A 22,383-nucleotide genomic window follows, 5' to 3' on the forward strand; every position below is an offset into this window, starting at 1 on the left:
AGGGCAGTGATGATGGCACGGAAACCAAGCAACCTGTCTGTTGGTTGAACGAGGGCCCCTGGGGGCCTTTTGTTGGTGGAACGAGGGCCCCGGGGGGCCTTTCATTCATCCATTCATTCACCTGCCTGTTGGTGGAACGAGGGCCTCGGGGGGCCTTTCGTTGGTGGAACGAGGGCCCCGGGGGGCCTTTCGTTCATCCATTCATTCATTGCATCACCTTTAGACTAAAGCTTGTCTAAGAAAGGTTGAGCGCCGTTGTGTTCGTTTAGCGTATTCTCGGGAGGATCAGAGAGGTGTGTGCAGAATGCGTCCCGTCTCGTTCGCAGGCTGCTATTGTTTAAGTCGAGAATGACAGCTTTGTCGGGTGGAAACCTCACACGTCCAAAAAACAGGATTCAAATACAAAAGTAGCAGATCCACATTTTGAGATAAGTGGTTTCTGCCTGACGGCAACGATTTACACCTTGGCTAGCTCCTCAAGTGTCGCGTCAACAAACACGCTTTGCGACGCGCTGTGAGAACTTGTAGAGCAGCTATTCTTCAAAGGATTTCTATACATTTTGAACACAGTACTTTTTGCTACTTTAAACCATTTCGGGGCGGGAACCCTTTTTTGGTGTTTTAAGCATTATGTTATGCTTTAGCTGTTTAAAAAATAACAGATCTACAAGCTCATAGTGAGTGCCACGCTACGAGCTTATGGGTCTGCTATTTTTTTTTAACCGTGAAAATGTAGTGCAAATCTTTGAATATCTATTCTTTCAGAGGGAACGTTCCCTCTGAAAGAATAGATATTCAAAGATTTGCACTACATTTTCACGGTTAAAAAAAAACTTTGAAGTCTTTGCTTGGAACAACATATTTTCAGATGGGGGTCGGCGGCCAATTACATATATCTTTGGGGGTTCTTTGTCATGAAAAAGGTCGAGCACCACCGATATAGAAACATAGGTACTTGTAGGTCTGCTATTTTTGAAAAATCGAAGAACGACTGACATTTTTAGAATCTGATCTCAGGTCAGAATGGGTTAATCAGACCAGTGTGTGTCCAGTGGAAACCTCGTATGAATCTGATCTCAGGTCAGAATGGGTAAAGTTTCATAATGCTGTTCTGCACCCGTCTGTGTCGCTCTGGTTGCCGTGCGACGGAAGTAAACAGGAAAAGAAAACTGGAAGTGAAAAGTCAGCGTGCTCATGATGGAAACGGATTGTTTTTAGAATCCATTTATATTGATCTGTGACTCATAACTAAAGTGTTCATGATCACGGTTACAACATGTATGTTTTGGGTGAATGAAATAACATCTAGGACACGTTACAGAGACGATTCTATAACTTCCGGTCGTCCGTTTTCTGAGTGAACGGCTTACCAAAATAAGATGGCTTCTCCGTTGAAATGCACTGCTGGCGTTTCTCGAGTACGAATTCACTTGAGTTTAGGGATGTCCCGATCTCACGTTATTTTGATCTCGAGTATCTGCCAATACCGATTTTTTTCCCGATCCGATATTTACATTTTTATAGAACACTTATGCCAGTATCATACTAGTACAATATCCAAAATCACAGACAATATCCAGTCTAATATCATGATATGGATATAATATCGATACTAATCGACACTAGGGATGTCCCGATCTCACGTTATTTTGATCTCGAGTATCTGCCAATAGCGATTTTTTCCCGATCTGATATTTACATTTTTATAGAACACTTATGCCAATATCATACTAGTACAATATCCAAAATCACAGACAATATCCAGTCTAATATCAGGATATAATATCGATACTAATCGACACTAGGGATGTAACGATCATGTGTTTTTTTGCTCCATGGGACAACCCTAACTGGAGTAAATGTTTTCTCCACCACTTTGTGTCCCAAACCCCAACACGGTCGGGTGGTCGGTGGGGTGGGGGGTCTGACTCTGACCTCGGTCACTGTAGTCGTCGATGAGGATGACCTCCTTGAGCAGGACGGCGGGGGTGGTCTCCAGCACGCTGTGGACCGTGCGGAGCAGCGTGGACCAGGCCTCGTTGTAGAAGGCGATGACCACCGAGGTGGTGGGCAGCCGCCGGTAGTCGTACTGCTTGGCTCGGCATCTGGTGAGAGAGAGAGTGGAGTGGAAACCAATTAAGTAAATAGCTACGCGGTGATATTAGTCTTGTGCGTGTGCGTGTGCGTGTGAGTGTGAGTGTGAGTGTGAGTGTGCGTGTGCGTGTGAGTGTGCGTGTGCGTGTGCGTGTGCGCGCTGGAACTGGAACTGGAAATTAGTCTCCAACGTCACAGCAAAAACAAAAAAAGGCTCACTTTGAACTTTGAATAGTGCAGAAGGAATCACACCAATGATCAACATACCACAGAGCAGAGAGAGAGAGAGGGGTGGGGGTGGGAGGGGATGGGGGGAGCTGGATGTAAACGACAAGGCGAGCTGGGGTCGCGAGAAATGCTAGGAGAAAGAACAAAGAGAGGACGTTGTGTCTGTCGGGACACGTTGCAGTGTCTGTCTGTCTGTGTGTCTGTCTGTGTGTCTGTCTGTGTGCTACCAAAGAAACAGCTTGGACTTTTAAACAGCTTAAACAGCATAAACAAACACGCCTGCGTGTGCGCACGCACCCACACACCCACACACAAATGGATAATTAGCATTCTACAGCTTTCTCAGCTTTCTTAGCTCTCTCTCTCTCTCTCTCTCTCTCTCTCTCTCTCTGTGTCTCTCTCTCTCTGGGGACAGCTGATGTGATCGTCTCATTAGGGGACGGGACGAAGATGCGAGAGGAGGAAGAACTGTCTAATAAAAGACACACTGCCAACATCACTGACATCACTGTGGCCCAGAAAATGTTTTTTTTTGTAGAAAAATAATGCTTGGAATGGATTCAGAATCATGAGAACCCCCTAGTTTGGCACGTCACATTCTACTTAAAGCATGATGAAATTGTCCTTATATAGGTTATTAATGTTATGGTCACATATTATGCCAATTATGAAAATTGCTCAACATATGCAAGTTACTGTAGCAGCAGCCGGCAGTTTCTAGATGCTGAGGACCCATACTCAACATTTCTAATATAAAACGTTAGGGTACTCAAAATGCCAGGGTTCATATTCTGGCAAGATGGACTATTTTGCAGTGTTGTTTTCGTCGACTAAAACTAAGACGAAAAATGCTCGTCGACTACCTTTTTTCACTGACAAAAATGAATGGAAACTAAATGAAAACTAAGCTACGATGACTAAAACTAAGACTAAATATACTGACAATTTCGTCGACAAATACAAACTAGACTAAAATGTTAGGAAGGGACTAGTGGACAAGACATCCAGTATAAGTCATCTTATACTTGATTGCATGGTGAAAATAGTGTAAAAACATTCATTATGACGGCATCAAGGCCCGCCAAAATACATTTCAGTCGACTAAATCAACTGCAGATTTAGTCGACTAAAATCTTATGACATTTAGTCGACTAATTCCATACTACATTCCAGGTGACTAAAATATGATAAAAAACTAAATGAAGTTTCAGTCCAAAGACTATGACTAAACTAAAATTGAAACTTGCTGCCAAAAACACTGCTATTTTGAGCCTTTGGAGACTACTCACTCGGGCATGCGGTGGTCCTGGATGTGCCGGTGGAGGGAGATCTTGTCGCTGGCGTAGATGTTGATGGCGTATCGCTCCACGCTGTCCTGCTCCACGTGGAATAAATAAAGAAAGCAAAAAATTAAAATCTCCAAAACCGGCTGAAGAAATCATGACATTTCTGAGACCATGCATTCATGTTCCTGGAAGATGCTTTCTAAACTTTGTATTCGATTTGCTAGTTTGATCTACAAGCTAGTTTGATCTACAAGCTAGTTTGATCTACAAGCTCACAACACCACGTGCTGCGACGTGTTGTGAGCTTGTAGATCGTCTATTTTCGGTGCGCAGCATGCTTTCACATATTAGACAACACAATAAAGAAATAATATATACACTATATTTGAAGCAACCACTTCAAATATATATAAAGCACGCTTTAAAAAAGCTAAATCTATGTGGGTGTAACGTAACTAGTATAAGGCATATAAGCTAAATATGTATTTTCTGTTTATCATTGATATATAAGAAGCACAACACTACAGATAATCAGTTTTCCCATTGCTATTGTTCCTGTTTTTGTTTTTTTTCTGTTCCTTTTTTTCCCTTTTTATTATTTGAATCAATAAAAAAGGTGGGCATAATAAGCTTCGGCTTCAGCCCCAAACCTTTTCAGTCAAACTGTAATTCTGTAACCCTCGTTCTGAAATGTACTGTACTGTAAATGACTGAGATAAATAAACTAACTAACTAACTAACTAACACTGGCTCCTATGGAGTCCACAAAATGACAGAGAAGTGTAACCCATGCCTGCTCCAGCGTCTTGTCGTCGGGCCCGAGGTGGTTGAGCCGCGTGGCGTGGCCCCACTCGCCCGGCGCGCTGTCGTCGGGCGCCGGCTTCACGTAGACGGGCCGCGCCAGCAGACCGTCCAACGCGCCAGCGCCCGCCGCGCCACCGGCCTTCTCCTCCAGCGTGAACTGACGCACCAGGAGGCTGCGGCCGCCCCCGTCCTCCTCCTCCTCCCCGCCTCCTCCTCCTCCTCCCGCTAGAATGACAACCAAAATAATCAGCTTAAGAAGGTCCTTGCAATCAATGGATGGACATTATTGAGGAACTGTATTCTATGGAAAAACTAACATTCATACTGAGACTACAAGAGGATAAATTCTATAAAAAGTGGGAAAAGTGGAATCTCTTCTCTCAGCCTAGCGATATTGCAATAGGATTTCAGTGAATGTTTGTTGTAATATGAAAAATGCAGCCTTTTTGTCTTTTTCTTTTCTTTTTCTTTCCGTATTGTCTTGTTAGTTGTGTTTTTTTGTCTGTTCTTCCTTCAATAAAAATTAAGTGAAAAGAAACGCAGTGGCGTAACCGTCTGGGCACCCGACTGGTAATCCAGTCGCAGTGTGCCGCGGGTTCGACTCCCGAGCCCGACACGGCCTTTACTGCATGTCTTCCCCCCCCCATCTCTCTCCCGTTTCCTGTCAGCCTACTGTCTGTCCCTTCAAAAAACCAATAAAAGGCGTAAGCCGCAAAAAAGAAGGTCCTGGACTGGACTGGACTGGGCGTGTTTTCCGGACAACCAGCGGGAAAAACGCTGCAAAAAATCCGAAAGAACGCAGCAGTGTAGTGTCGTGTGAAAGGACCTTTATTGTCACATGAAGTTAAAAACTAAATCACACCCGTGAAAATTGAGCTGCTCAGCAGCTGTTCGTACTCCAGACAAACAGACAGACAGACAGAAATGAAGCTCCGCCCACGCTGCAACTTGCAGTGCGGGCAAAGCGTTTCCGGTTTTCTGGCCCACGCTTGCAAGTTGCAGCGTGGGCGGAGCTTCATTTCCATCCACCAGCTGTCTAAAAACCAGGAAGAGACTCCTGAGTCCTGCCACTCGCGGCAACTGGCATCTTCCTGACTCGACGGTCCGAATGCAGTCAGACAGACAGACAAACATACAGACATACACACGCAGCCAGGCATTGGAGTGGTTCGGCGCAGCTCAAAGAAAGTGGGTGATTATTATTTCATTTTTTCAAGAAAACAATCACACTCGTGTGAAGTGAGCGGCGCTGTCATCATCATACGTACAGAAGAGAAGAGAAGAGAAGAGAAGAGAAGAGAAGAGAAGAGAAGAGAAGAGAAATTTGAGCGGCGCCAAACCACTCCAATGACTGGCCGCGTGTGTATGTCTGTCTGTCTGTCGTACGAACAGATGCAACAGATCCTAAAAATGATTATTGGCATATACATTCCATCATTATTACGGGGACCCGTCCCTACCTCCCTTGGCGGCGCGGCCCTCGTGCGACAGTCCCACGGTGCGTCGTCCCACCACCAGGTAGGCCAGCCACAGCAGCCACAGGAAGAAGGCGGCCTTGGCCAGCGTGCCCAGTTTGCGCGAGCAGCGCCCCCTCATGGCGCGGCTGCCCCCCGGGGGTCGCTCGGGGCTCCCTCCGCCGCCGCTGGTGTCAGGGTGTCCGCTGTCCTGCCGGGACACTGCAGCCCTCGATCTGATTGGCCCGGCCGGGGGAAAAGGGAAACAACAGAAACGTCATTCATTATACCAGTTGTGTCATTCAGGGGTTTCTCAACCCGTGGGTCGTGGTAGGCTGATTTATAGGCCCACTGGTAGAGCCTGACTGACCAGAGCCTTTTGTGGTGGTTCTGGATAACCGTGGGTCCGACCGACTCGATACCGGGCACTAGTGCACTCCCTGTGGGGGTGTGGAACGCGTGTGTTGAATTTGAAGTCGGTGGGGCAAACGGTTCTTGAGTTACGTGCATTACAACCGTACACACACACACACACACACACACACACACACACACACACACACACACACACACACACACACACACACACACACACACACACACACACACACACACACACACACACACACACACACACACACACACACACACACACACACACAGAGACGTGGCGCATTTATAGTAGGATTTTGAGGTACTTTTACTTTACTGGAGTATTTCCAATTCCCAATACTTTTACTTCTAGCACATGGAAGCATACTAAAATAAATACATTGATCTGCAGTCTTGACAGCCAGAGATTAGCGCAGCAACCGGGGCGGGAGAGAGAGAGAGAGAGAGAGAGAGAGTCACTCATCTACACTTCACGTTAAGAGTGTAATCACACAATTGTGTCGCATTAATATTGCAGGCCCTACGCCTACAGTGTGCTTTGTGCCAGGCAAGAGGCTTAGCAGAAACATTGATCCCTCTCTCTGTCTCTCCGTCTCTGAGCGCGGGCACACGGGCACACAGGCACACGCGGCCACCAAGAAGTGGAAAGAAAGCGCCTAAAGCCGGCGTCTCTTCGTCCTGGTTTCTAACCAGCCGGTGGATGCGCTGCTTCAACTTGTAGCGTTCTGCGCAGCCGCGCGAGCGTCATTTCCATCCAACAACTGTTGAACTGTGTTCCATCCAACACGGAAGAGACGCCTGCTCTAGTCTACACTGCTCTACGCGTTTCTGAAGAGACGCCTGCTCTAGTCTACACAGCTCTACGCGTTTCTGAAGAGACGCCTGCTCTAGTCTACACAGCTCTACGCGTTTCTGAAGAGACGCCTGCTCTAGTCTACACAGCTCTACGCGTTTCTGAAGAGACGCCTGCTCTAGTCTACACAGCTCTACGCGTTTCTGAAGAGACGCCTGCTCTAGTCTACACAGCTCTACGCGTTTCTGAAGAGACGCCTGCTCTAGTCTACACAGCTCTACGCGTTTCTGAAGAGACGCCTGCTCTAGTCTACACAGCTCTACGAGTTTCTTGACGCGACAGCGTAGTTGTACCCCTCTCTCTCTCTCTGCCTCTGGGGCGTCGATACCAGTGTTGCCAGATTTTGCAACAGAAACAAGCAACCAGGTCTATAAAATCAAGCCCAAAAGACCATCCGTTTAGCACCTTAGTTTAAACCTAGATATACAGTATACAATGCATCGGCAATCTGCAAATAGCCAATAATGAAAAGAAATATTGACAGAAATGTCAAAATGGGTAGAATGTTTTATTTTAACAACATCTTTTATGGGGGTCTCTCTCTCTCTCTCTCTCTCTCTCTCTCTCTCTCTCTCTCCAAAAACATGTTCATTTGGTGGTCCTTGACATGAAAATGTCAAGGACATGTTTATTTTTCCAGCGCTGGCTCCACTGTGTCCCCCAACAACCGCCGTTCACAAAGGACGCTATTAAAGTAGCGCGTCATCATCCGTCATGTCCAGATCCCCCAGTGACTGTTCTGTTCACGGATCGCTTTAATACCTCGGTTGTGTGCCATGTCACGCACACACGCACACACACACACACACACACAGTGGATGTGTGTGCGCGTGCATGCGTGCGTGCATTTATACTATACTTGTGAGGACCAAAATGGTTCATTTATGGTTACAAAAATATTTTTAGAGAGACGTTTACAATTGGCAACATACATACATACTGATACATTATTCAGAATTGGGGGTTAGGGTTTATGGGTTATTAGGATTAGACATTTAGAGGCTATACATAGAAGTTCAGGTGGGTTGGGAGAAATAGTTGTAGAAAGCTTGTAGAAATGCAAATTTAGGGCAAAATGTTAAAAAAAAAAAGAAAATGGCATTCGTAAAATCGCTCACAAGTACAGCAGCAGCAAAGCCATACAAAATGCTGCGTTGATGATTCATGGGCGCCTGGGTGATTCATTTGGGGTTTGGCGCAGCCTATTATGGGAGAGAGAGAGAGAGAGAGAGAGAGAGAGAGAGTCTATAGACACACACACATCACACGCAGGCAGCGCTGCATTGTCGGGCCACCAAATGTGAAGAGGAAGACAGGCAGGCTCCGTTTGCACAGGAGAAGAGGCCGCTTAATGCCCCGAGGCGGCAGAGGCAGTGGCAGCTCTTTATGCTCAGAACCCTGCATGGCTGGCTGGCTGGCTGGCTGGCTGGATGGCTGGCTGGCTGGCTGGGCCACTGGCCAGAGGACTGACTCTGGGAGTCCTGAGGTTACTAAAATGGAGAGAAGGAAGGCCCCTCTCTCTCTCTCTCTCTCTCTCTGGGGCTCTGCGAGCACAAAACACCCTTTTATTTAGCAGCCCGGCGTCACACCTTCCTTCATCACTGCTCTGAATCAGATACTATGGCCGTGGTGAGAGAGGGAGGGAGGGAGGGAGAGAGACAGAGAGAGAGGGAGCGAGGTCTGTGACAGAGGGCTTAAGATGCAGCCTGAGCCTCAATCCATGCCCCACTTTTTTTGTCTAAGTGGCACCGCAACAACAAGAGAGAGAGAGAGAGAGAGAGAGAGAGAGAGAGAGAGAGAGAGAGAGGGAGAGAAGCCAGCGACGGATAAGGTTTGCGTTCGTTCTCCCTTTCACCTAAAACTAATCAACTGCTACAAAGAGAGTGACCATTTGGAGTGTGACTCAGAAAAGAGAGTGACCATTTGGAGTGTGACTCAGAAAGAGAGTGACCATTTGGAGTGTGACTCAGAAAAGAGAGTGACCATTTGGAGTGTGACTCAGAAAAGAGAGTGACCATTTGGAGTGTGACTCAGAAAAGAGAGTGACCATTTGGAGTGTGACTCAGAAAGAGAGTGACCATTTGGAGTGTGACTCAGAAAAGAGAGTGACCATTTGGAGTGTGACTCAGAAAAGAGAGTGACCATTTGGAGTGTGACTCAGAAAAGAGAGTGACCATTTGGAGTGTGACTCAGAAAAGAGAGTGACCATTTGGAGTGTGACTCAGAAAAGAGAGTGACCATTTGGAGTGTGACTCAGAAAGCAGTCGCTGTCGGCCGGGCAGACTCCATATTCTAACTCTTTGTGTTTATTTTTGTTAGATTAACCCATTCTGAACGGGAACCCATTTTGGTGTTGGCATCATGTTATGCTTTAGCTATTGAAAAATAGCAGATCTACAAGCTCATAGCGCGCCACCGAGTGGCGCGCTACGAGCTTGTAGGTCTGCTATTTTAGAAAAATCGAAGAACGACTGACATTTTTTAGAATCTGATCTCAGGTCAGAATGGGTTCATCAGACCAGTGTGTGTCCAGTGGAAACCTCGTATGAATCTGATCTCAGGTCAGAATGGGTTAACGGCTATATTTGATCACACTAGACTACGACTACAGCATCGTACAAGAGCATGACAACTAGCAGATCCAACAAGATGTGCAGATCTTAAACCATTCAGACCTGACGTCAAAATTAAAAAGAATGTCTTCTAAATTCTGACAGTTTTCTTGAAATACCTCATGTTTCTGTATCGGTGGTGAATAATATTTCATGTCAAGGACCCCAAAAATATATGTAATTGGCCGCCGTCCCCCCACCCCATCTGAAAATATGTTGTTCCAGGGACCTCCGCCCAGAAGCAAAAGATTTGAGTTAAAATGTTCACTCGCGATTTTTCAAAAATAGCAGGCCTACAAGTTCATATAGCGAGGCACTCGGTGCCACGCTATGAGCTTGTAGATCTGGTATTTTTCAATAGCTAAAGTATAACATAATACTTTAAAAACACCAAAAGGGGTTCCCGCCCCAAAATGAGTTAAAATAATAATAATAAGAATCCTGAAAAAGTAACAATTTCGAACATATGACGTTTCCACCCGACAGAGACAATATTATATCTAAAGACTGTATAACAGGAACGCCCCGTGGGCGTGGTCGAGTGCTTATAGCCGACAATGTACGAGAGCTTATACAGAGCAAAGAGACAGATGCCTTTCAACATGTTAATAACAGCCTGCACGCGTGTACGTTATGACAAGCCTATTATGAGGCACATTTCAACATGTTTAACCCATTCTGAACGGGAACCCCTTTTGGTGTTAGCATTATGTTATATGCTTTAGCTATTGAAAAATAGCAGATCTACAAGCTCATAGCGCGCCACCGAGTGGCGCGCTACGAGCTTGTAGGTCTGCTATTTTTGAAAAATCGAAGAACGACTGACATTTTTAGAATCTGATCTCAGGTCAGAATGGGTTAATCAGACCAGTGTGTGTCCAGTGGAAACCTCGTATGAATCTGATCTCAGGTCAGAATGGGTTAAGTGCATAATAGCAGCATACTGTATACGTGCAGTGGTGGAAAAAGTAATAAATACGCAATGTAAGAAATACTCTCTGTTACAAGTAAAAGGAATTCCAAATTTACTTTGCAGTTTACTTTGCACAATGTCCCATTTCACAACTTTTCAAATGTATACAACGAAAAATAATCTTTTTGAAAAGATTGCATATCTACATTAGCTCACAATGTGTTGCATGACACACAGCCGAAATGTATATAGGGCTGAAATGGAACCGTTTTGTAATAATAATAATCTAAATCTATACAAAGTAACTATACTGTATAGTAACTGAACATTTCAAATAGTAGTGTAAGTGGAGTAAAAGTACCATATTTGCCTCTGAGATGTAGTGGAGTAGAAGTTAGTATAAGTACTGATAAATGGAATACTTTAGTGAAGCAAAAGCACCTCAAAATATTTAAGTACAGTACTTACACTACATACTTGCATAGCCTTAATTATGTCAATTATGTGAACTTGCGAGCCAAGAGAGATGCATTTTTCAACACTGTTGTTACGTCGTTATGTTGGACAAGCGGGACAGAGCCGCATGATTAGCCCTGGTCAGTCTGGGATGCTTCCCCGTTTTTCCTACCCGATTTCGCACCAGTGAGGGGAGGGAGGGGCTAGCCCACATCGGGTAAATGGTAAATGGTAAATGGTGCATTTATATAGCGCCTTTATCCAAGGCGCTTTACATAGATTGTGCATTACATTCACACAAACATTCACACACCGATTGCGGCGGAAGCCATACAAGGTACCAACCAGCACATCGGGAGCAATTTGGGGTTCAGTGTCTTTGCCCAAGGACACTTCGACATGTAGACAGGAGGAGGAGGAGCCGGGATTCGAAACGCCGACCCATGGATCATTGGACGACCTGCTCTACCTCTTGAGCCGCAGTCAGCCCACAGAGAAGTCAAGCACAACTAAACGGACCTTTGCTTATGACACTTATGATGCTTAGTATGACACCCATGAAACAAACAACACAAACCAAAACAGAAAGCCCAACACGAGGATGAAAAGGAAACATTCAGTTCAGTCCAAATGTCCAGTTTGCTAATTCACAACAACTACCAATATACTTTGATGTTGAAACTTCGATTTTTTTTCTCTCTCTAACTATTATAAACATTCACGAGAGTAGCGTACAAATAAAATGTATGAGACGGCTATAATAAATTATACTAATTGGTCAATAAAAGTAAAATAATATAGCCTTTCCATAGGAGTATCATTTTATATTTGTTCAAGAAGATTACAGACAGTAGCATATTACTTAAGTTATAAGTAATAACTAAAACATTATAGTGGCTATAGGCTATTATGGGAAATATTGTACACCAACTCGTTGTTGTGTTTTCATTCTGGATAAAACCATAAAAGGGTCTAATCTAATGGAATAAATGGATGATCAAATGCACTTGTATTGTTATGTTAGAGTTTGTTTACTGTCGAGTGAGAAAACAATGTTGCACATTAAAGCTAATTATCTGGGGACCCCTCCCTCAAAATAATATGGGGAGCCCACATGGGGGTCCCGACCTCCAGTATTGGAGGTCCCTTGACTCAAATACACCAGGAGTATAAGGCCAAGGTGTGGACAAGGACGGACACATGCACACCGCACAGACGAACAGTCTGGTGAGACGTAGGAGGACACTAGGCAGGAGCCAAACCATAGTCCTAGAGACCTGTCAGTGCCTGATGTCCCCCAAGATCACCCTAACTATGTTCTAGAGACCTCTCAGTGCCTGATGTCCCACAAGATCACCCAAACTATGTCCTAGAGACCTCTCATTGCCTGATGTCCCCCAAGGACACCCAAACCATAGTCCTAGAGAGACCTTTCAGTGCCTGATGTCCAACCAAGGACGCACAAGGCAGAGGGAGCTTCCTGCTAGTTCTGGCAGGGGAGAAAGGACAGTGTGCCGGGTCCGTGGGGGGGGGGAGTGCCCTGGGCGCGGCGGTCGCTGGGGTGTGGTCAGCACTGGTTTGCTGCACCTGGCCGGCAGGTTTTCCGCACTTCCCTGCTGGCCGGGTGTGGCTCTCTCTCTCTCTCCCCCGGTGCTGGTTGCGCCTCGGTGGGTGATGGCTGCACGCGGGGTGCCCCTCCGTGGACTGGAAGCCTGGAGGAGAGGGGCAGTGACTTGGCCAATCACTGCTGACCCACCAACTGGAGAGTGTATAGTGGTTGAGGGTTGAAACACTCTAAGAAGGTCGGAGACCACCTGATGACCTCTCTTCCAGGCCAAAGGCTTCATCCATTAGAAATGGATTATATTCGCATCTTTGATGTATGTACAAACGGAACCACTCTTGACTTCTACACCGTGGCAACATGCACCATATAGAATGATGCAACTGGAGCTGGAACTTCATGGGTCAAATGAGGAGGACAAATGTCACTGTTTCACCGTGTGACAAATCGTACGACTTTGAAGTCAACGAGAGCCGGTCCGACCAGCTCACTCTCTCTCTCTCACACACACACCCCCACCCACCCCATGTGGGCTGGGTGTGACAAGACAAGACTGCTTACAATGCCCCTTCACCGTAGCTAGCGCTGTTATCATCATCATCATCAGGAGACATATCCTGAGAAATGGGCGAGTCAGCTTTAGCCAAGACAAGACCAAAAAAAAGGAGGGGGGGGGGGAAAGACCTGCCATCTCCGGTTTACTTCCTGTATATCTGCCTGAAGTAGGTGGCCACCTATTTAGGAGACCGGAAGCATGTTTGAGTTTATTATTATAAAACTCCAATGGAAGAGCGAAGTCAGTGAACCTGAACACAAATCAGGAGATAATCAACTTTATTAATCATATTATCAACCTTTCTCTGTCCCAGAAACACACACTCTTGCGTTGCGGGATCTATATAGCACCAGTAAAACATTGCACAACATTCGCGAGATCAGACTGCTGCCACCCGCTTTAGGAGACCATTTTGGATTGGTGACGTACCCCTTCGGCTTTAGTTTCAACCCGCTGTCACTCTCTCTCACGGCAGGGTGGTTGGTCTGTCGCGGGACGACTGCTTTGCCACTGAACACCCCCACATCTGCAGTACCCAAGTAGTAAGGACCCTTTGAGAACGGCCACAGACCGATGGAGAGAGTTGACTCACTCACTGTAAACGACCCCCAGAAGGTACAACAGCAGCGCAGACAGACAGACAGACGATGATTACATTTGGTGTATACAAGAGAGAGAGACGGAGATAGATGAGTCAGTCTTGGCAAGTGTAAGGGATGTTGGACACACACACACACACACACACACACACACACACACAAACCAAAGCAAAAGTATCCTGGCCCCACTAGCCCACAGGGCGATAACATTTAGCTATGTCAACTATATGTCTTGCATTAGCTAGTACTGTTTGGGTTACCTAGATATTATACCTCAGGACAAGAATTAGTTTAAGGTCTAAGGTCTCTTAAGGTTAGGTCTATTCCAATGGAACACATCTGACAGCCTGGCTGATATGACATAATTACAACAATCTAATTAAAGACAAGTAAAATTATACTGACTAATATAGCCTCAAAGTTTAAAAACATGGGTTGCAGATGTTACTAAAAAAAGTGTGGTAGAAGAAGAGAATTCAAGTTAGATTGACTATACTAGTCTCGCCTAGTGCACATACTATAGTCAAATTAAAGACCAGCTAAAGTTAGACTGACTAGTCTCTAGGCTCAAAAACACAGGTTGCAGTCAGATGTCACTTAGTGTTGTATAGAAGCTAAAGTTGGATGGGGGAGAAAAAGAGAATCTCTAGTGGACGTGTTATCATCTGTCTGTCATTACTACTAGAGAGACAGACTCACATTTGGGACAGAGAGAGAAAGAGGGAAAAGTTTCAGAATCTGTCATTAAAGCCCTGTCATCCAACCATCCACACACACTCCTGGCCGGGTGGGTACACCCAAACATACACGTCAAGCAAGCAAAGCTGCCCCTTGAGCATGCCACTCTTCCTGGTTTTTAAACTGGAAAATACTCCAGACCGAGTCCAGAATTCAAAATATACTTTGTACTTTTATACTTATATAAAGTACAAAGGTATAGGTATCAAAATAGACTTAAAGGTATACCAGGAGTAGAAAGCACTCTACAAGTTTTCAAATGCATACATTCATCGTATACAAATCTTTAGAAAATATCATACAAGCTCACAATGGATTGCATTGCGACGCATTGTGAGCTTGAAGATTGGCCATTTTAAAATGGCCGAAATATATATATATATATATATATATTATATATACATATATAAAGTATACATATACGACAGAAGTGCTTAGTGTGTTGTTTTTTTTTACAATAAATAAAAAAGTAACTAGTAAACATATTTCCTCTGAGATTGAGTTGCACTGAAAGTTGCAAATGCTGAAGAAAGCAAATATATGTACTCGAGTAAAGTACATGTACTTAGATACTTTACACCACTGCACAACAGAACAGACACAGCTGAGCAGCAGGCAGCAGACTGTGACACACAACAGTGTCGCCAGGTTTTGCGAGAGAAACAAGCAACCAGGTCTAGGGAAACAAGCCTAAAAGAAGCAACTAATACTAATACGTACTAAACTACGTGGGCACTTTAAAAACCAATTATACAGCGTCTCATTGAAAATAGCAGATCAAAAGCTCACAGTTTAGGTCGTCTACCAGCTTACACAAATCTGTATGGGAGGTCAAATCTGGCACAACTTGTTTTAAGTCTATGTAGTAGCCATCAAATTTGATTTCACATATTTGTGACTAAATGGCACCCCCACTGGTTGCCTTGGAGAATGGCACCATGGTTCCCTTTAATTAAGCCACAGGCCCACAGCTGTGGAGGGTGGAAAGATGCCAGTAGTAGAGATACAGATTTCAACAGCTCGCACAACAATACAGCACAGTTTAAAGAAAGAAAGGAAAGAAAAATACTTTATTATTTGTTTATTGAACGCTGCGCTCGTCTGTTTTAAGACCTTTTGTTTAGTTTATGTCTGGAGCTAGCCCCTCTCGGAACCCTACATAAAGCTTTTATGAAATTTGATTGTCGCTTTACGTAGGGTCCCTGGTCATGCTAAGATTTTCCAATGCGATTGTTGGAACGCGGATATAAACAAACTCAACCTTTCTTCGATCGGCGCGCTATTACCGCGCTTTTTATTGTGTTTGTTTATGAATGTGCGAACTATAAGTACCTTACATACCTCTGATAAAATCTCCTGTGTCGCGGAAGCCGTTAAGTATTTTTAATCCATGTTTGATTAAAAATGTCGCTTTGATTTCTTCTTGTTTATTTACCGTTTATTGTACCACCTCCCGATGTGCGGTTGGCTTTGCGGGCTACGTCCCTGCCTCTGATCTGCTCCGTCATAGCTGTAGCACCACTAGCTAGCCAGATAGGCGGTACAATGACGTGTCAATAAACAAGGTAGGAAGAAGCGACATTTTTAATCAATCATGGATTAAAAATACTTAACGGCTTCCGCGACACAGGAGATGTGTCGGTATGGTATGTAAGGTACTTATAGTTCGCACATTCGTATGTCAACACATGAATAAACATGGTAAAAGCGCGCAGAATCGTTTATCATGGCGTGTTTACATTGTATTTGTGTGTGCGTAACTGGCGGCAGCCCAGCGTGGAGCAGGACCCAATGGGTAAAGTAATCAAAGTGTCAGAAACTTTACTACATTCGGGATCTGCTTGCGGGGCTAGTCTGGAGCCTGTTCTTGTTTTGTTTGCCCCGTTTCTATTTTGAAACCTTTACACTCACAAAACACAGACTCCTGCCATAATATTATCAACCTGTCGCAGTCATCATCAATCAGCATCGACAAACAAGTGAATAACAAAACGCATAACATAATAACATAACAACAACAATAATAACAAATAATAATAAACAACAATAACAATAATAATAACATAACAAGTCCCAGGTGGGATCATTGGGATGTGTAAATTACGTCAGACTTCGGTGCTCTATAAACAACTACACTTTAGAAACAAGGCCAATAAGAAACTATCACTTTAGAGAGAGGCCCAAATAAGCACGGGTATTGCATATAGCCGGGTGGGGCATGGATCTCCAACTTCCATCATTACAGCCTCGGTGCTCTGTAGCCGGGCACCGGTCTAGTAAGTAATGTATAATACCAGCTTGTCAGGAAAAACAGGCCAATGCCGCTTATAATAAGCAGACATGGCAACACAGCTCACAACTGAACAGGATGAGAAGGAACTCAAATGAAACCATCCCCACTATGCAAATAAAGTGAAGAAGTGGCTCTCAAAACTCTTTCATGTCAACTTCAAGGACCCCGAAATTGAAATTATACCCCCGACCCCTGAAAAGGTTATAGCCTATGCTATGTGCCAGGGAGACCCCAGAAGGCAGAAGAGAAGATTCATTTAGCACCATAATACTAAATCCCTTCTTCTTCATCTGAAATGACATGGGCAGCCGCAGAAACAACTGCTTTCGGTGGGGGGTCACGAATTTCGATACAACACCAACGCCGCACAGAAACAAGTCACTCAGGAAGTCTGTGGTTTACATTAACAAAAAAGTCACGTTGAAAACTGTTGCAGACATCAACACATGTGATGCGTGGCAATACTACTACACTCATGTACTTAACCAACAGCAGCGACGCCTAAACATTGATCACACACCACACAACCTTCCTCTGAAAAGCTGCAGTCGAAGTTATAGTTATAGGTATAAAAAAAAACCATGCCCTTACCGTACCTTTATTGATCACAAGCTACATTCTTGTGGCTCCATGTTTGAGTTGTTGTGGTTCTTCTTCTGAGTTATAATGTCACTTTGTTAAAGCTCAAAGCTCTCTCTCTCTCGCTCGCTCTCTCTCTCTCTCACTCACTCACTCTCAGTCTGGACATTGGTACGAATCAACACCTCCCATAGCCCGGGGGGGTGGTCGGCTTCGCTCTGATTGGCTTAGACTGGTTGTCAAGGCAATACCTTCTTTCTTTCTTTCTTTCTTTCTTTCTTTCTTTCTTTCTCCCCCCACGTGACCCTAACATAATTGGAAGTTAATTATTAACAAACTATTAATTAAGAGTAATAAGAAAGAAAGAGGTACATAATATTTGTATATCCTCTTCAAAGTTCAAACAAGAACAGAACAGGCTGTTGTTTTACACATGTCTTAGAAAAGTATGTAGCTGCTGGTTGAGTTTTTGTTTGTTTGTTTGTTTGTTTGTTTTACATCTTTTTTTAAATTATGACTTTATTATTTTTTTGTGAAAATCGCGACGGTTCACCTATGGCTCCGGGTTCACCGAGTGACAGCCGTGCTGCGGTTGTCCTGACGACCCGCTGGCTAGCCAATCACAGTGCGCCTGTCCCCCCAGGCCATGGGGCTGTTGACGCTATACAATAATGTATGCAGATGTCAGCAATGTCTATGGTCAGCATCACCAGCATAGGCTACTACATGTATACATACTGCCACCACCACACCACATCCTCCTACAGACAGACAGACAGACAGACAGACAGACAGACAGACAGACAGACAGACCTGGCTCTGGTTGATAACCAGTCCTGCAGAGTACAGACAGTGGTCAAGTACTCAAGTAATGTTGAGGTATTTTTTTGAGAGGCCCCAGCCTAAACATGAGGACGTCTCATGCAGCACCACCAGCTCTGTCAGCTGAGCTACTGTAGGCTATTGCCTCTGGCTGCAGGAACGTTGGAGAGAAAGATCACATGGTGCTCGATTTACGGTAAAAAGGACTTCCTTCCTTCCTTTGCCTGTGAGAGGGGTAGCAGGGGACTGAAAACATGATCATCTCTTCATCTGCAACTGAAAAAATAAATCTGTCTGTCTGTGTATGCCACTGATGTATAACCCCGGCTGCCTGTACATTGAGGCGAATCGATATAGCTTTGTTTGTTTTCCACCTCAACAATAACTGAAAGACAGAAAATATTACAACCTCATTATGTGTGGCAATGGATGACGGATCAAATGTAATCTATTGAGCCATTTATTTTGTATTGTTTTACTTTAAAACAAGTCTCTCCTGTTTCCTGTAATAGAGAGTTAGTCTACTCTATACTATCAAGCAAGACACATCTCATTAGCTCAGAACCAGCTAGGCCCGTTTGAATTGGGTGACATTTTTATTTCTTACAATAGCCTCATACAATAGGCACAATACAGCGAACAAAGAGTAGAGGTGGCAAACCTGGGAGAACATTTCTATATAGGACATTCCAAGGTCAGTTTTACCGTTGAATAAATGTTAATATCATCACGCAGTATGTTGTTGCCCTGGACTGCAGATTTTCAAGCAGCTCCTCTGTGTGTCGAGATGGCGTGGTAATAACTAATTTCACAAAAATTAAGAAAGGGTAGAAAAATAAGAAAACGGACGTCTAGCTATTTGATAAACAATCAGGCCGACATGAGACCTTTTTAGCTCACATTATTGTTTTTTTGTTTATTCTTTTTTAGGAAATGACATCTCAAGAGAGGCCTAGCCTACTGGTTCACTTTCTCATGAGCTTTTGCATTTGCTGTGTGTATGAATATTAGGTTATACTTCTGTCCATATAGTGACAGACAGAATTCACAAAACAATATTGTGCTTTGACTCTTTTTTTAACTCTTTTTTTCTCACCCAATTCATCCAGAGTACGGATAAGAAACACTCCCACATCCAATACATAGACTTTCTCTCTCTGTAATTCTCTTACACACACACATCCGCTTAGAAACAGTCAAGCATGCGCGCGCGCGCACACACACACACACACACACACACACACACACACACACACACACACACACACACACACACACACACACACACACACACACACACACACACACAGTTTTGAATTTGAATTATTTTATTTGGATCTGCCCATGAGGCGCAATACAATAGATCCAAACAGGACCAGGACCAGGAGAAGGTTACATTATACAACTGTCTGCTGCACATGCTTAACACACAGAGGAACAAAGATAGCACATTGATGACATCGGCCTATACGTACTACTTAACACACAGAGGAACAAAGATAGCACATTGATGACATACTACTATACTTGACACTATGTACAGTAGCCTACAGTATGTTTTCTTTAACCCATTCTGACCTGAGATCAGATTCATACGAGGTTTCCATGGGACACACACTGGTCTGATGAACCCATTCTGACCTGAGATCAGATTCTAAAAATGTCAGTCGTTCTTCGAATTTTTCAAAAATAGCAGACCTACAAGCTCGTATCGCGCCACTCGGTGGCGCGATATGAGCTTGTAGATCTGCTATTTTTCAATAGCTAAAGCATAACATGATGCCAACACCAAAATGGGTGCCCGGTCAGAATGGGTTAAAGCCACCAAAGGATAGATTAAACATCGCCTTCTCCAGATAGACAGACTGCGCAAAATAGCTGAGACAGAACAGTATTTAGCCAACGCACACACACACACACACACACACACACACACACACACACACACACACACCAAAGCCCCTCCCTCGGTGTGTGTTTGCCATCATAGGCTCGGTTTGTTTTCCCATAGCCTATAGGTCCGGCTCAGAGCGGAAGCCGGTCTTTCCACACAGCAGCGTGCCATCAGGCCACCCACCCATGCCACCGGGGGCAGCGCAGGGGCCCCAGCATTGTCTCCTAGACACCTGCACCTCTTGGAGGAGGGCCAAGAACCTTTTCACCGCTTCTCTTTGCTTCCGCTCTCCTTTCCTCTGTCCTTTCTTCTCCCATGTTCGAAACCAATTGACACTCCATTATCATTATCTTCGTTTTCCTTTGCACGATGATACAGATCTAGGGCTTTTGAGGTCATTACAAGGAGAGTTTCTTGTACATGGTCTCAGGTTTCGACCTTTCCGCAATTCAAACTCTTGTCTTGTTTGGTTGACGTGACGTGTGCCTTTCTACAGTTTGTTTTGTAAGCATTTGTGTTTGAGCGGGCGCTGTCCCCTCTCCAACGTCTGGTTTTCGGAAATTATAGTCTATGGCCTTATTTAATGTTTGTTTAGAGCACTTTAGACAAACATAGATTCAATGTTGTTGACGTGCGACGCAGTGAGCCCCAGACCACCATTTGATGAGATTAAGGGCTGTATTTTGCGTGTCTTAAGTACCTGGTCTTATTCCCTAACTTGAGTAAACTAAAGACCTGGAGGCGTGAGCAATGCCATTTGGCTATTCTGAGTGGCCAAAGAGCATTGATCACGCCTCCAGGTCTTTCGTTTACTCAAGTTAGGGAATAAGACCTGGTACTTAAGACACGCAAAATACAGCCCTTAGCCTCTTGGACCCAATACTTAGAATATTTTGTTATCGCTAGATTAAGATTTTGTCCATAATGCTGTATAGATGTGTTACCATTGGAGAGATAGGCAAACGTATAGAGATCTACAATGGCGGCAGTGGCTCAGGGGTAGAGTGGCCGGTAGAGCAGCTGGGACTCTGGAAGAGAACCGTGAGGTTACCGGTTCGATTCCGGACTCCCCCGGAGTTATAGTGTCGAAGTGTCCTTGACACTGAACCCATAATTGCTCCCGATGTGCAGGTTGGTGCCTCGCATGGGTTCCACCTCCATGTGTATGGCGTGTGAGTGTGTGAGTGTGTGAATGGGTGAATGTAATGCACATCTCCTTGGATAAAGGCACTATATAAATGCACCATTTACTCCCACGAGGAGTCGAGGACCACTGCTCGAAAACCAAGAAGGTTTATTTAAGTGGTTAATCCATTGTTTTTTTTCACCTATACTCCCATTGGGAGCTGAATCTGTAGTCTGAAGCACGACACCTCTGTGTTGTCGATAATCTTCACTGGAAATCTCAGAAGAAAAGGATCTTTCAGTTCAACTGCGATTATCCTACTTAAATAGCTCATTAGACCCTATCTTGGCTGTTACTTGGTCACAGTCTTAGTATAAAGCCTCTTTCGCTGTAACCGTGAGCTGACGCTGACGACCTCTCGGGTCAGCGTGAGGGAGATCGCTTTCAGTGTTAAAGTATAACTAAGTACCTTTACTTTAAGTACTGTACTTAACTTGAGTATTTCCAATTCCCAATATACTTTTACTTCTACTCCACTACGTCTCGGATCCAAATGATTGTACTTTTTACATGTATTTAGAAAATTACATATACCGTAGATTACTTACCACTGGGGCGGCCTATTCCATGTGGGACCTGAGACGAGGGCACATGGCTGCACACGCTATACTGAGCTCGACATCTGATGATGACACACGAAAGAAGAAGAAGTAAAAGTATTGAAAAGTGAAAATACTCCAGTACAGTAAAAGTATTTCAAATTGTACTACATGCAGCACTTGACTTGAGCCCCATACTTGTACTTAGTTAATTTCCACCACTGAGCATGGGTTGGGTGAGGGTCAACATTTGACCTGCGGCATCCTTGCTCAAGAAGATGAGCTGAGAAAGATCAAGCAAAGTAGACACCGCCATCTAGTGTCCAAAGTCTGGCTGGAGCAGATCTGTCATCTAAATAGAGTTTTAGTAGGCCATGGGGCCTGGGCATATGCAATAAATGTACATACAATACAATACAACAATACTATACACACACACTATGTGAGCATTTAACAGTGCCATGTTTTGTTCGACGACACAAACGTTCCATCTCTGCAAGTTAAGAACTGAACGTCTCTC

The 22,383-nt window shown here is 44.5% G+C and overlaps 1 protein-coding gene across 1 annotated transcript in view; it reads right to left on the reverse strand.

The window, feature by feature from the left end:
- Positions 1 to 17,579, reverse strand: part of poc1bl (POC1 centriolar protein homolog B (Chlamydomonas), like) — a 36,554-nt gene extending 18,975 nt beyond the window's left edge. Inside the window, exons 1-5 of the mRNA XM_080787247.1 lie at positions 17,440 to 17,579; positions 5,873 to 6,102; positions 4,402 to 4,637; positions 3,612 to 3,697; positions 1,936 to 2,105 (exon numbers count right to left, since the gene is read on the reverse strand). Of these exons, the coding sequence (XP_080643373.1) occupies positions 1,936 to 2,105; positions 3,612 to 3,697; positions 4,402 to 4,637; positions 5,873 to 6,008 (628 nt within the window). The 5' untranslated portion in view covers positions 6,009 to 6,102; positions 17,440 to 17,579. The remainder of the gene's footprint in view (positions 1 to 1,935; positions 2,106 to 3,611; positions 3,698 to 4,401; positions 4,638 to 5,872; positions 6,103 to 17,439) is intronic.
- Between the last annotated feature and the right edge of the window lie 4,804 nt (positions 17,580 to 22,383).

Source organism: Protomyctophum bolini (genome assembly GCF_963924005.1).
Source record: "Protomyctophum bolini genome assembly, chromosome: 17".
Lineage (NCBI taxonomy): Eukaryota > Metazoa > Chordata > Actinopteri > Myctophiformes > Myctophidae > Protomyctophum > Protomyctophum bolini.